This window comes from Thunnus thynnus, chromosome 3 (genome assembly GCF_963924715.1).
Source record: "Thunnus thynnus chromosome 3, fThuThy2.1, whole genome shotgun sequence".
NCBI classification, from domain to species: domain Eukaryota; kingdom Metazoa; phylum Chordata; class Actinopteri; order Scombriformes; family Scombridae; genus Thunnus; species Thunnus thynnus.
In genome coordinates, this window is record NC_089519.1 from 34699986 (window position 1) to 34712763 (window position 12778).

Here is a 12778-nt window from a genome sequence, read left to right on the forward strand (position 1 = left end):
CAGGCCGACCAGGTAAGCCTCGCTGGCCTCCTGCAGAGCCATGACAGCGGAGCTCTGGAAGCGCAGATCGGTCTTGAAGTCCTGAGCGATTTCTCTGACCAGGCGCTGGAAGGGCAGCTTGCGGATCAGCAGCTCGGTGGATTTCTGGTAGCGACGGATCTCTCTCAGAGCCACGGTACCGGGCCTGTAACGGTGAGGCTTCTTGACGCCGCCGGTGGCCGGGGCGCTCTTACGGGCAGCCTTGGTGGCCAGCTGCTTCCTGGGAGCTTTGCCTCCGGTGGATTTACGGGCAGTCTGCTTGGTTCTTGCCATTGTTTCTTCTTTCTCTGATCAGAAAAATAGTGATGAGAAGAGGAGACACGCTGCTCTTAAAGTGTCGGAGCGGCTGCGGAACTGTGACGCTGCTTCAGACCTCCGGGTCCTGATTGGTGAGCGGCTCCTCCTGGAGCTCATTACCGCCTACAGGAGCCTGAACCTCCGCTGCTTATTGGACAAAAGCCGTTTGAAAAAGTCCGCCAAAATAAGAGCGGGCCTCCCTCTGCTGGAGCCTCTTTTCTGGTGGGTGGAGACATCAGCCCTCCTGCCTGCTCGCGGAGATATAAAGAAGAGTTTGCGGTGTTTGCTCCACACTTTCTTTGAGTCCAGACTCTAGAAAATAACCTAAAATGAGCGGAAGAGGCAAGACCGGAGGCAAAGCCCGCGCCAAGGCAAAGACCCGCTCCTCTCGGGCCGGGCTCCAGTTCCCAGTCGGCCGTGTTCACAGGCTGCTGCGCAAAGGCAACTATGCGGAGCGTGTCGGTGCCGGAGCCCCCGTCTATCTGGCGGCTGTGCTGGAGTACCTGACCGCTGAGATCCTGGAGCTGGCTGGAAACGCTGCCCGCGACAACAAGAAGACCAGGATCATCCCCCGTCACCTGCAGCTGGCTGTCCGCAACGACGAGGAGCTCAACAAGCTGCTGGGCGGAGTGACCATCGCTCAGGGCGGCGTGTTGCCCAACATCCAGGCTGTGCTGCTGCCCAAGAAGACCGAGAAGCCCGCCAAGAAGTAAACCTGGAGACCTGCTGACTGCTGGAAACCAACCAAAGGCTCTTTTAAGAGCCAAACACTCCTCATAAAGGGCAAACATCCTCATGACTCTGATACACTCGTTAAAACACAAACATAATACTGATGTTCAGTGTCACAATATATGATAACTGCATTCAAATTATAATGATGGTTGTTGGTTATGTTGCTAAAAATATCAATATTAAAATATAATCTAGTCTGCCTGCAGTATTCCATAAATCCATAGTTTATTCTCATATCAAATGTCACCTTCCTTAAAAAAACAAAAAAACCATGAGGTACAGGTAGTCCTCCTCTAGGTGACTGACAGCCCTAAAATGTTTAAACCACGATCCAGTAGCTTCAATTAATTGTACCTTTACCATATTATAGTAATTTGACCACTGGGACCATTTTTTCCCCCCAAATAGCCTCATGTTCCCCCTGATTTTATAAATTAAGTTTTCCATCTGATATATTTGTTGAGGTTTAAACTTCATTTCACAGTGAGGTCAATATTCTGAGTTTGTTTCTCAAATGGGCTCATTTGTGTGAGAGAAAGAGCTGCAGAGACACATGAGGCTATAAATATGGTTTCATGGTTATTTGCATTTGAAAGGTGTTTAAAGACTCTAAGCTGTTATCACTAATTACAGTGCATTAAGCTGTTTTCAACTTAACTGAAGGGAAGAAGGTTATTTTTCACTGTCTATAGTCATTTCTTACTTTTTCAGATACATGGAGCTGCCTTCTTTTCTGTGGACTTTGTTTAACATGCAGCAGGATTATTTCTATCATACCTAACAAATGACAAAATTGGGGAGAAAGTGTGTTGTGGAGGTTTTGAGGTGCAGAGACACTTTTTTTGATGCAGAACAAGGCTTCTCCTCACCGCTATAAACAGCCTGTGTGAACAACCTTCACTCTGTGCTGCTGGTGAGAACAAAGATCTTATCAGACAAACACTGCAGCTCTGACTATAACTGCCTCTGGCATATTGGAACAAAGTCAACAGCAGCTGATCAGTTTTATCTGGAAGATTCATGTTTTAGTGCCTCTTCATCACGTTTGATTTGTTGTTGATGATCATGTTCTGGTTTCTAATGTCAATAATAAGCTGTCAGAGTGTTTAATAAAAGAAATGAAGTCAGCTTTGAGCTCTCTATAATCAATAATTAATAACATGTATGGTTTAATGAAATGATGTTGAAAATGTTTTGCTGTATTCAACATAAAACAGGACAGCTGTGATTGTGACCTACTATCTACTCATGGATGTATTTCTCTTATGAGTCTATATTGAAACAAACACTGTGTGACTGCTGTCAGCACCTTATGTACTGTATGTCTGTATCGCTGCATCCATCCAGCTGTGCATCATATCACAGCTGTTATATGTTATATGACTCTGGTTTATGACTTATAGTCTAAGGACGCTCACACTGATGAGCTGAACTGTGCAGAGATGAACGGTGACTGAGTCTGCATTGATCCGTCTCTGCAGTTTTATGTTTGTAGTTACAGATACAGTGGATTCATTTTGTTGTGTAGTAGATTTAATGTTACAGCTCCACACTCAGTAAAACTTTAATGACAAAGTGAAAACCTGTTTTAGAAATTTTTGCAAATTTATCAAAAATTAGACCCCCACAGAACCCACAGACCCTCTATCTCCCCATAGACATCACACATTATATTAACCTACAATCTCATAATCTTAGATTTCCAAATATAGATTTTTGCCCATCACATATAACATGGCATATTACATTGATGTGAACTTGTATTTTTATTAATTGCACACTGCATATACTGTTAACATTATGAACATTTGCACACATTTTGTAGTTTAAACTTTAAACTAGTAACAGCTCTTTTCACTTAGAATATGTTTTACACTGTATTGTACATTTCTATTTTATACTATTTATGATGACTTATTCTGTGTGTATGTTTTGACTGTTATTCACTGAAACAACAAGGGAAATTCTTTATATGTTCAAACCTACTCGACAATAAACCAGTTTATGATTCTGATGATTTATTGAGAAGGAGTTTCTGATTCATGCTCAGTTGGAGGCGCTAATGCGCCAGAAAGTTCAATATCAACAGTCACCAAATCCAAAGAAGAAGCTGCAGCCCGCCACTGTCTTCAATCACGTCCTCAGATCAGACCTAAATAGCTGGGTCTCAAGCTGACGAAACACTTGAGACGAAAATACTCGACTAGTGAAAATGAGCGGAAGAGGAAAAGGAGGAAAGGGACTCGGTAAAGGAGGCGCCAAGCGTCACCGTAAAGTCCTCCGTGATAACATCCAGGGAATCACCAAACCCGCCATCCGCCGTCTGGCTCGCCGTGGTGGAGTCAAGCGTATCTCCGGTCTGATCTACGAAGAGACCCGCGGAGTGTTGAAGGTCTTCCTGGAGAATGTCATCCGTGATGCCGTCACCTACACCGAGCACGCCAAGAGAAAGACCGTGACCGCTATGGATGTGGTTTATGCTCTCAAGAGGCAGGGACGCACTCTGTACGGCTTCGGAGGTTAAACTCATCCATCATTACAACAAACTAAAGGTCCTTTTAAGGACCAAACACTCACTCTGAGAGAGCTTTATCCCCCATCAATGAAACTGCTTTCATGTCTAGTATGATATAACTAAACAATGTTGGCTACATAATAGTCATACTATTTATAATGGAATAAGGACTTAGCAGTGTCTTTATATTAAAAGTTATTATTCCAGAGTGTCTGTAAACTGAAAATCAATAATTTGCTCTGCTGTCCCACCATGAAGAATTGATACAACATATATATTATGGATTTCTGCTGAAAGCTTGCTTGGATACAGAAATAAATTATTTCCTGCAAATGATTTTTAATTCATGATGTTGGGTGTTTGTACTACACCTTTCGTTCAGTTCGTGGTGTTTTACAGATGACTGAAAGCTGATAATAAAACAATAAATGTAAACAGTGAATTGAGACTAATGCACATGTAACGGAGTTAGTGATTCCATTTGCCATAACTAACCATATTGCCACGTTTTGTTATTGAATACGCACTGAATCTAATTTATTATTAGTTACCCAACTCTTTTAATATTATGTTATTTACTTTGTTACTCTTACAGTGTAAGCTACTACAGAGTCTTATTTTTGAGTGTGTACTTGAATGCCTCTTGAACAGGCCCTTGCAGACTTCGCGGGTGCACCCCGTGTTCGGCCACCAGTCTGCTATGTCCGGTGCCAGTGGAGGGTCGATTTGTACTAAGCTCCGTTCATATATTTTATAACTTTGTTTTATGGGTAAAAGTGTGTGTTATTTGAATGATATGTTGAGATAAGCTTTCAGTAACCACACGTATTGGTAACAATGTGGGTGTGTGTAATTTACGTGTAGCAATTTATTGAACCGGTTATCGGTGATCTTGCTAGCTCAATGTTAGCTCAATGTTAGCTCGTAGCTACTGCTCGTGATGCAACTGGATATCGGCAGCAAGTAATTCATTTTGTTTTGTTTTCAGTGTATACTTTCTACGACTACTGCTGTGAGAGTTGGCTGTGTAAAGCTAATGCCAGTGTGTTTGTTACCAGGTACATTTGATATTTTTTTGTTATTGTCATTTTATTTTGCTGTGCGTGAGTGTTCGGTCACCAGTCTGCTATGCCCGGTGCCAGTGTGTATATTTTCTGCGACTGATGCTGTGAGAGTTGGCTGTGGAAAGCTAATGCCACTGTGTTTGTTACCAGAATAAATCCGGGACAGAGTTGAGAAGTGACGGTGTGCGTGTCATCCGTAACACAACGCAAGAGAGAGTACACCACTGCTACACACACAATAAATAAAGCTAAAGGCTGCATCACCACAAGTTTCTGTCCTTTTGGAAAACTGCAGTGAAATCAGTTTGAAGTTGGATATAAAACATTCATTCATTCATTTCAGAAGACAACCAGTGTTCAATATCTGAACACCTCACCTACGTGCACATAATAACAGTTACTGTCTGACTGAAATGTTACATATGTAGGTTATTATTCAATAACCTACATATGTAACGTGCAAAAGAATTAATATAATAACTGCAAACTCATTTTAATTATAAATTTGGCTTTCTGTTAATTTACATAAGTATTAAACAGGAAAGTTACTTTTTTTCTCAATACATGATCAACGGTATAATAGAGCAAAACGCTCCCATAATAACTTGTCTGTTTACTGACTGTCTGAATGTGATTTTGGTGTTTACAGTAACATTATACATAAACCAGTTCAGTTTGTGGTTAATGTGTTGGTGTGTTGATGCAAGATGCCCCCAGTCGTTGTAAATACTTGATTTATATAAGTATTTATAAACATCAATATATACATAAGTTTATCATGTATGAACATGAAACTAATTAAGTGTTAATGTTGGCATTTACACTTCAAGTTACTCATTGTGACAAAACATTCATACAATAAAGCAGAGTAAGACAAATAAATAGAAACATTTTAATATGTACATGTGTATTATGTGGTCAATCATGTCTGAATATGGAATTTGACTATAGAGTGTTGATATTTATACTTCCTTCTTGCAATTGAATGAATATTGAGCACAATACAATTTCTACCGAAATTGTGTTTCTAATGTAATACACTGTAAAAGAAATCAGTGTGAGACAGAAATAAGGAGGCAGCAGTGTGACAGGAATAAAGCTCTCAGGTGAAGGTGTGGGTGGTCCTGAAAAGGACCTTTGACTTGTTGGGACTAGGAGCAGGTTTACTTGGAGCTGGTGTACTTGGTGACAGCCTTGGTGCCCTCAGACACGGCGTGTTTGGCCAGCTCACCGGGCAGCAGCAGGCGGACGGCGGTCTGGATCTCCCTGGAGGTGATGGTGGAGCGCTTGTTGTAGTGAGCAAGGCGGGAAGCCTCACCGGCGATGCGCTCAAAGATGTCTCCCACGAAGGAGTTCATGATGCCCATGGCCTTAGAGGAGATGCCGGTGTCGGGGTGGACCTGCTTCAGCACCTTGTACACATAGATGGCGTAGCTCTCCTTCCTGGTCTTCCTCTTCTTCTTGCCTCCTTTGCCGGCGGTCTTCGTCACGGCTTTCTTGGAGCCCTTCTTGGGCGCTGATTTCGCTGGTTCCGGCATTTCGAGACTCTACAGCAGAAATGTATTGATTAATAGGGAACAGCTGTACTTATAGAGGCTGCATGCAAACACAGCTGTACGACCCCCCTCCTGTGATTGGCTGAGCTGTTCACTGGTCGGAGGGGGTCTCACTGTCGAGGCTCGTGTTTCCATGGAAACCCGCTTCCGTTCAACCTCACTAGAGGAAGTGTATGTATTATGTGTACAAATGTACATGTATAAATGTATTATCGTGATGATGAAGATTGATTATTTTGTTCTATTTATTTTTATGTACTTTGTAATTTTCCTGTGCAAACACTTAATAAAGTATATTTAAATTAAAAAATAAGGAAAATAAGAAAAGACCAACAGACAGTAATTCAAAGCAGAAATTTTAGATTTGACTAAAGCAGCTTTAACTTAGTCCTCAGTAGAACGATGTATGAAGCCTCATTAATACTGAAGATCACACGAAAGAAGCAGCAGCACATTTTAAATGAGACATTATAGTTTATAAAATTATTTTTTAACATTATAACGAAACATTCAATCTGTCTGATCTCACTCTGCACACAAATATCACAATAACACTTTGATCACATTATAAAAATCACAGCCTGCTGACACTGAGTCAGAGGTCACCATGATGAATATGATACTGTACACACATTTTATAACGTCTATTTGTTTATCTTCACTCGTTCATATCCTTAAAAAGACACCGTCAGATCTATAATCTATCATCTTCATAATGTGTTAATAATTAGTCTGCAGTCTGACATCACTATGGACAGTTTTTACCTGGCTGATGCTCAAGTCCTCCACTTGTGTTCTTGACCCAATTCCTTGCTCCTTTAAAATAAATAAATAAAATTGTTAATTCAGTGTCTGAGGAGGTCTTAACAATTATTAATCAATATCTCCAGCTGTATGTTTTCCCTACAGAATTTAAGACTGCGCTTGTTGAGTCTCTTTTAAAAATAAGCAGCCAGATGATCTCCAATCCTCAATTTTTAGCAAAATTTTATAAAAACTTGTTTACATACAGTTAAAAGATTTTATTCACTCAATCAATGAATTACAAATGTTTCAGTCTGGTTTTTCTGGCTAATCGTAGTACAGAGACAGTCCAGATGCCAGTAAATTATCAGTATTGGTGCTTATTGATCTGACTGAAGATTTCAACACAGTTGGATCAAAAAATTATTTTAAGTAGACTGAAGGATTATATCGGTTTGTCTGGTATTATAATGAAGAAGGGATCCTTCAGTTTCATTACTGCTTTGAGTGAGTTTTAATGAAAGGACATAAAATCAATTCATCCTCTGACAATGGTACTAGTTAAAACCTAAGCTAACTACAATTAGCATTCAGATAAAAATATGATTACTGAACAATATAACTACAATTTACAATACTTTAGTCATAGAGCTGTCTGTAAAATGTAGAATTGATGACACAATTGAAAAAAATCTTATTATTTATTAGTTATTTTGCTTTGTTAAACTCTTTAAAGCAAAACCTCATCAAAATTGCCAATTTAAATTAACTTTTCATTTAAAAAAGACGATACCTCACTCAGTGTAAAAGAGACATCAATAAAAGCAAATGCTCTTGATGAGATATTATAAACATAGCACAAAAAGTAAGGATATTTGTGTTTGGTAGATTATTTCTTTGTTGTAACAATGCTTTTTGGCAATAAATCTTATACCATTGTAAAGCCTGTTTTATTTCCCTTTTACTTGGTGCCACATTTGTAAGGAACATGCATTTGTGGGATGAGCAGCAGAGCTGAGTATTTGGGTTGTGCCCATGAAAAATTTGCCAAATCTTCTCTGCCAATGCCAAACAGCTTATTCTGCCATTGACTCTTGTTTGGTGTTTGGCGGATTGGATGATTGAAGTTTGAAGAAACAAGACATATTGGCAATTTAACAATTTATTCATTTAACAAACAGGAGCCTCGGTAGCGGGTGGAAGAACCATACACAGCCACAACAGCCTGGTACCTCCTCCTCATGCCGCTCACCAGCCTGGTCACACACTGCTGTGGGATGGCATCCCATTCTTCAACCAGCATTTGTCGGTTTGTGGGGTTTATCAAAGACTACCTCCAGAATTTGGGAGTGGAGAGGATGGAATGGCCTGCCAGCAGTCCTGACCTCAACCCCATTGAGCACTTGTGGGATCAGCTTGGGCGTGCTGTTTGTGCCAGAGTGACCAACACAACAAAGTTGGCTGACTTGCAACAAATGCTGGTCAACAGATACGTCTTAGAGACTTTGAAGATCATGGGCCTGGAGGGATAGCCCAGGGCTTCTGCCCTTTTCTATCCATAGTAGGTGGTCTTGTGTCCTTTTGGTCTTGGTCGGCGGAGGAGAGGCAGAAGGACGTGGGGGGACTCATGAGGTTTCAGGACACATGTGGGCCAAGGCACAAACAAGAACCAAACCAAACCAAACCAAACCTTGTGTTTGGTGTGTTTTACTTACATTTATGTATATGTGTGCATGTGGGTGATATTTAGCAGCAGAGGTGGAATAATATTCTGTGTATCCAGGTTTGGTTAGTCAGTCATGGGGGGTCGGTGGCTGAAGGGGCTTTGGTTAGCTGTAGAATGAATGAGAGGGGGGTGTTAACTGTTAATTTTGTTTCCTTTATGGTTCTTTGGAGTGAAGGAATGTTTGTCGCTGTCCTCAGGTAATTCAGTGCTATTGTTTGGTGTCTCTGTCTTAAGGTTTGGATTCCTGTTATGGTATGTATATAATGATTGCTGATGTAGGATGGGAGTCTGTGTGCTAGTTTGAGTGCTTTGTTCTGGATTGTTTGTAGGCGTTGTAGCTGGTTATCAGAAATGGTGATCCAGGCGGGGACAGAGTATTTGAAGAGTGGTCGGATGTACGATAGGTAAACTTTGATGACTGTAGAGGGTGATGCGCCATATTTTCCACAGAGGGCTTTGAGATGGTTGAGTCTATTGTTTGCTTTTTGTTCCAGGTTATTGACGTGCTTTGTCCAGGTCATGTTGTTTTGGAATGTGACTCTGAGGAATGTTGCTTCTTTACTAATATTGATTTTCTGGTTGTATAGTGTTAGATTGGCACTGTTGTTGGGTTGCAGGTGTGGGTTTTTAGTGAAGAGGACGCACTGTGTTTTGGCAGGGTTTAGTCTGATTCTCCACATGTTAGACCAGTTTTCTATTTCAGTTATGCATTTGTGGAGTTTTTTGGCTGCTAGGTTTGGGCATTTGGAACTGGACCAGTAGCAGAGGTTGTCTGCAAACTGTGAGACTTTGGCTATGGTGGCTGGGGGGTAGTATATATCAGATATGTATAGTAGAAAGAGAAATGGACTCAGAACTGCACCCTGTGGAACTCCTGCTTGGGGGGGGGGGTGAATGGTGTTGATATGGCAGAGGCAACTTTGACTTTGATTTGGTGGTTGTTAAGAAAACTGAAGATGATGGATTGGGTGGGTTTTTGGAGTTTGAGATTTGTATCCAGTAGTCTGTATTTGAGTCCGTTGCGCCATACCTTGCCGAAAGCTTTTTCTATGTCAAAGAACATTGCCATGGTTATTTCTTACAGATACATCAGTTTGATACCCAGCTGTTTATGTCCGAACTGAGGACGTGATTGAAGACAGAGGCGGGATTTTTCTCCTTCTTTGGATTTGGTGGTTGTTGATATTTAACTTTCTGGTGTATTAGCACCTCCAACTGAGCTGAGCATGAATCAGGGAATCAGTTTCATTGCCCATTAGGTTTGCACATACAAGGAATTTGCCTTGTTGTTGTGGTGCATAACATTCAAAACATACACAGAGAATAAGTCATCATAAATAGTATTAAACAGAAATTTACAACATATCTACAAACATTAAGCTGCAGAGACAGATCATCGCTGTGACTCTATCATCCCACCCGTCCTTCTTCTTGTTTGTCCTCAACGTTCTTGCTTGAAAGTCAGAAAACTTTTACTTTCACAGAGCAATGAAGCCGACAGAGTAACAAACTCCACATATAAAAGAGGTTTAGTCACCGTTCATCTCTGCAAAGTTCAACTCATCAGTGTGAGCGTCTTTAGACTATAAGTCATAAACCAGAGTCATATAACATATAACAGCTGTGATATGATGGACAGCTGAATGGATGCAGGGATACACACATACAATACATAAGGTGCTGACAGCAGTCACACAGTGTTTGTGTCAATATAGACTCATAACAGAAATACATCCATGAGTTGATAGTAGGTCACAATCACAGCTAAAACATTTTATGCTCAATGTCCAGCAGATGGCAGCGTTGCAGTTAGAATTTAGAGTCCATAAATACCAAACTCTGCTTTCATTAAACCATATATTTTATTAATTATTGATTATAGAGAGCTCAAAGCTGACTTCACTTCGTTTATTAAACACTGACAGCTTGTTATTGACTCAACTTGTCATTAGAAACGAGAACATGATCATCAACAACAAATCAAACATGATGAAGAGGCACTAAAACATGAATCTTCCAGATAAAACTGATCAGCTGCTGTTGACTTTGTTCCAGCAGCACAGAGTGAAGGTTGTTCACACAGGCTGATCAAATAAACTGATTTTGCTGTGGACTGACCGTTTATAACCGTCTTCCCTTTAGTTAAACTGAAAACACGTTACTGCACTGTAACTAGTGATAACAGTTTATAGTCTTTAAACACCTTTCAAATGCAAATAACCTTGAAACCACATTTATAACCATAAAGCTTCATGTGTCTCTGCAGCTCTTTCTCTCACACAAATGAGCCCATTTGAAAAACAGACTCAGAATATTGACCTCACTGTGAATTTAAGTTTAAACTGGGAAATATTTAAACTTTAACTGTTTAAAATACAGGACAAAAGAATAACCATCATCACTGTTACATTTACAGATATTTTTCAGCGAAAGTGAAATTGTTCTATATTACTGGTAGATAGATAGATAGATAGATAGATAGATAGATAGATAGATAGATAGATAGATAGATAGATAGATTTCTGTTTCTACAGAGGATCATGTGATAGTCAAAGGTCGACATTTATCAGGGGAGTATTATTGGTACTGTTGCTGGACAAGATAAGCTCTCTGGTTACACTTTAATTTCAAACACACTCTCCTCACCCCACTGTTGCAGAGAAATTACATTATTAAATATAAATACAGTCTTTTGCAGTGTCCCCTTCACACAGTAGGCGCACCAGTGCCATATTGTCAGCATACTTTAGTATGATAACGTGTGGTAAAAAAAAAATATTTGTTTATTCAAAGACAACAAGCTCCACTCTCTCCACATATTTCCTTGTTCCCTCCCCTTTAGATCTACAGTTTGAAGATGGGTCAACATGTAGTGAATTGCAAGAGCTGTCTGCCTCCATTCACTGCGAAAACACACATTTTTTTAGATCAGAGCTTGAACTAGTTTCACTTCTAAGAAAGTAAAACAAAACAATCGTTGCCACTGAGAGCTGAAATGGCACAGAGAGGACTACAGCTGGACCGAAAAACCATCTCTTGTTCGATCTGTCTGGACGTACTTAAGGATCCGGCGACTATTCCCTGTGGACACAGTTACTGCATGAGCTGTATTAAAAGCTGCTGGGATGAAGAGGATCAGAGGAGGATCTGCAGCTGCCCTCAGTGCAGACAGACCTTCACACCGAGGCCTGTTCTGGTGAAAAGCACCGTGTTAGCAGATTTAATGGAGCAGATGAAGAAGACTGGACTCCAAGCTGCTCCTGCTGATCACTGCTATGCTGGACCTGAAGATGTGACAGCCACTGCAGTGGATGTTTTACTGTCACAACCAGAACCCAAGACCAGAGCTGAGTTCTTAAAATATAAACGAGAAATCACACTGGATCCAAACACAGCATGCACATATCTGTTATTATCTAAGGGGAACAGAAAAGCAACAGCAACAAGAGAAAAACGGTCTTATTCCTGTCACCCAGACAGATTCCCTAATACGTTTCAGGTCCTGAGTAGAGAGAGTCTGACGGGACGTTGTTACTGGGAGGTGAAGAGGAGAGGAAAAGGAGTTTTTGTAGCAGTCGCATACAAGAATATCAGCAGCGCAGAGACGTCTGATGAATGCAGATTTGGACACAGTGACAAATCTTGGTCTTTGAGATGTGACACTAATGGTTATGAATTTTGGTTCAATAGTATCTTTGCTCCCGTCTCAGGTCCTGGTTCCTCCAGAGTAGGAGTGTACCTGGATCACAGAGCAGGTATTCTGTCCTTCTACAGCGTCACTAAAACCATGACTCTCCTCCACAGAGTCCAGACCACATTCACTCAGCCTCTCTATGCTGGACTTCGGCTTTGTTACGATTATGGAGACACAGCTGAGTTCTGTAAACTCAGATAGACAGAAGTAATTTCAGACTGAGTGAGTCAGATTCTGTCTTGTAATTCTTCATTTATTTGTCTTCATGTTTCTGAACTGAACAGAAATCAGCTGTCAATCAAACTGCGATTGTCGATATTTTGTTTTTCTTTTCATTTGTTGTTCTGTTGATGTTTTGAGTTTCTTTAAATGTCACCTTTTCCTGTATGATTTCAGCCATAGAGGCTA

General features: G+C 40.7%; 3 protein-coding genes and 1 pseudogene across 3 annotated transcripts in view; 2 read left to right on the forward strand and 2 right to left on the reverse strand.

Annotated features, from left to right (window-relative positions):
* Nucleotides 1-350, reverse strand: part of LOC137180234 (histone H3) — a 498-nt gene extending 148 nt beyond the window's left edge. The window contains exon 1 of the mRNA XM_067585538.1: nucleotides 1-350. This exon is cut by the window's left edge and continues 148 nt beyond it. Coding sequence (XP_067441639.1) covers nucleotides 1-312 — 312 coding nt within the window. The 5' untranslated portion in view covers nucleotides 313-350.
* The window catches only part of LOC137180240 (uncharacterized), a 12400-nt pseudogene extending 11253 nt beyond the window's left edge, over nucleotides 1-1147 (forward strand).
* Nucleotides 1148-3127: 1980 nt separating this feature from the next.
* Nucleotides 3128-4034, forward strand: LOC137180239 (histone H4). The gene has a single exon (XM_067585544.1). It carries the CDS (start codon nucleotides 3284-3286, stop codon nucleotides 3593-3595), a length of 312 nt encoding a protein of 103 aa, XP_067441645.1. The 5' UTR covers nucleotides 3128-3283; the 3' UTR covers nucleotides 3596-4034.
* A 1733-nt stretch (nucleotides 4035-5767) lies between these two features.
* On the reverse strand, nucleotides 5768-6215 carry LOC137180236 (histone H2B 1/2). The gene has a single exon (XM_067585540.1). The coding sequence runs from the start codon at nucleotides 6186-6188 to the stop codon at nucleotides 5814-5816; it is 375 nt and encodes a 124-aa protein (XP_067441641.1). The 5' UTR covers nucleotides 6189-6215; the 3' UTR covers nucleotides 5768-5813.
* Nucleotides 6216-12778: the final 6563 nt, after the last annotated feature.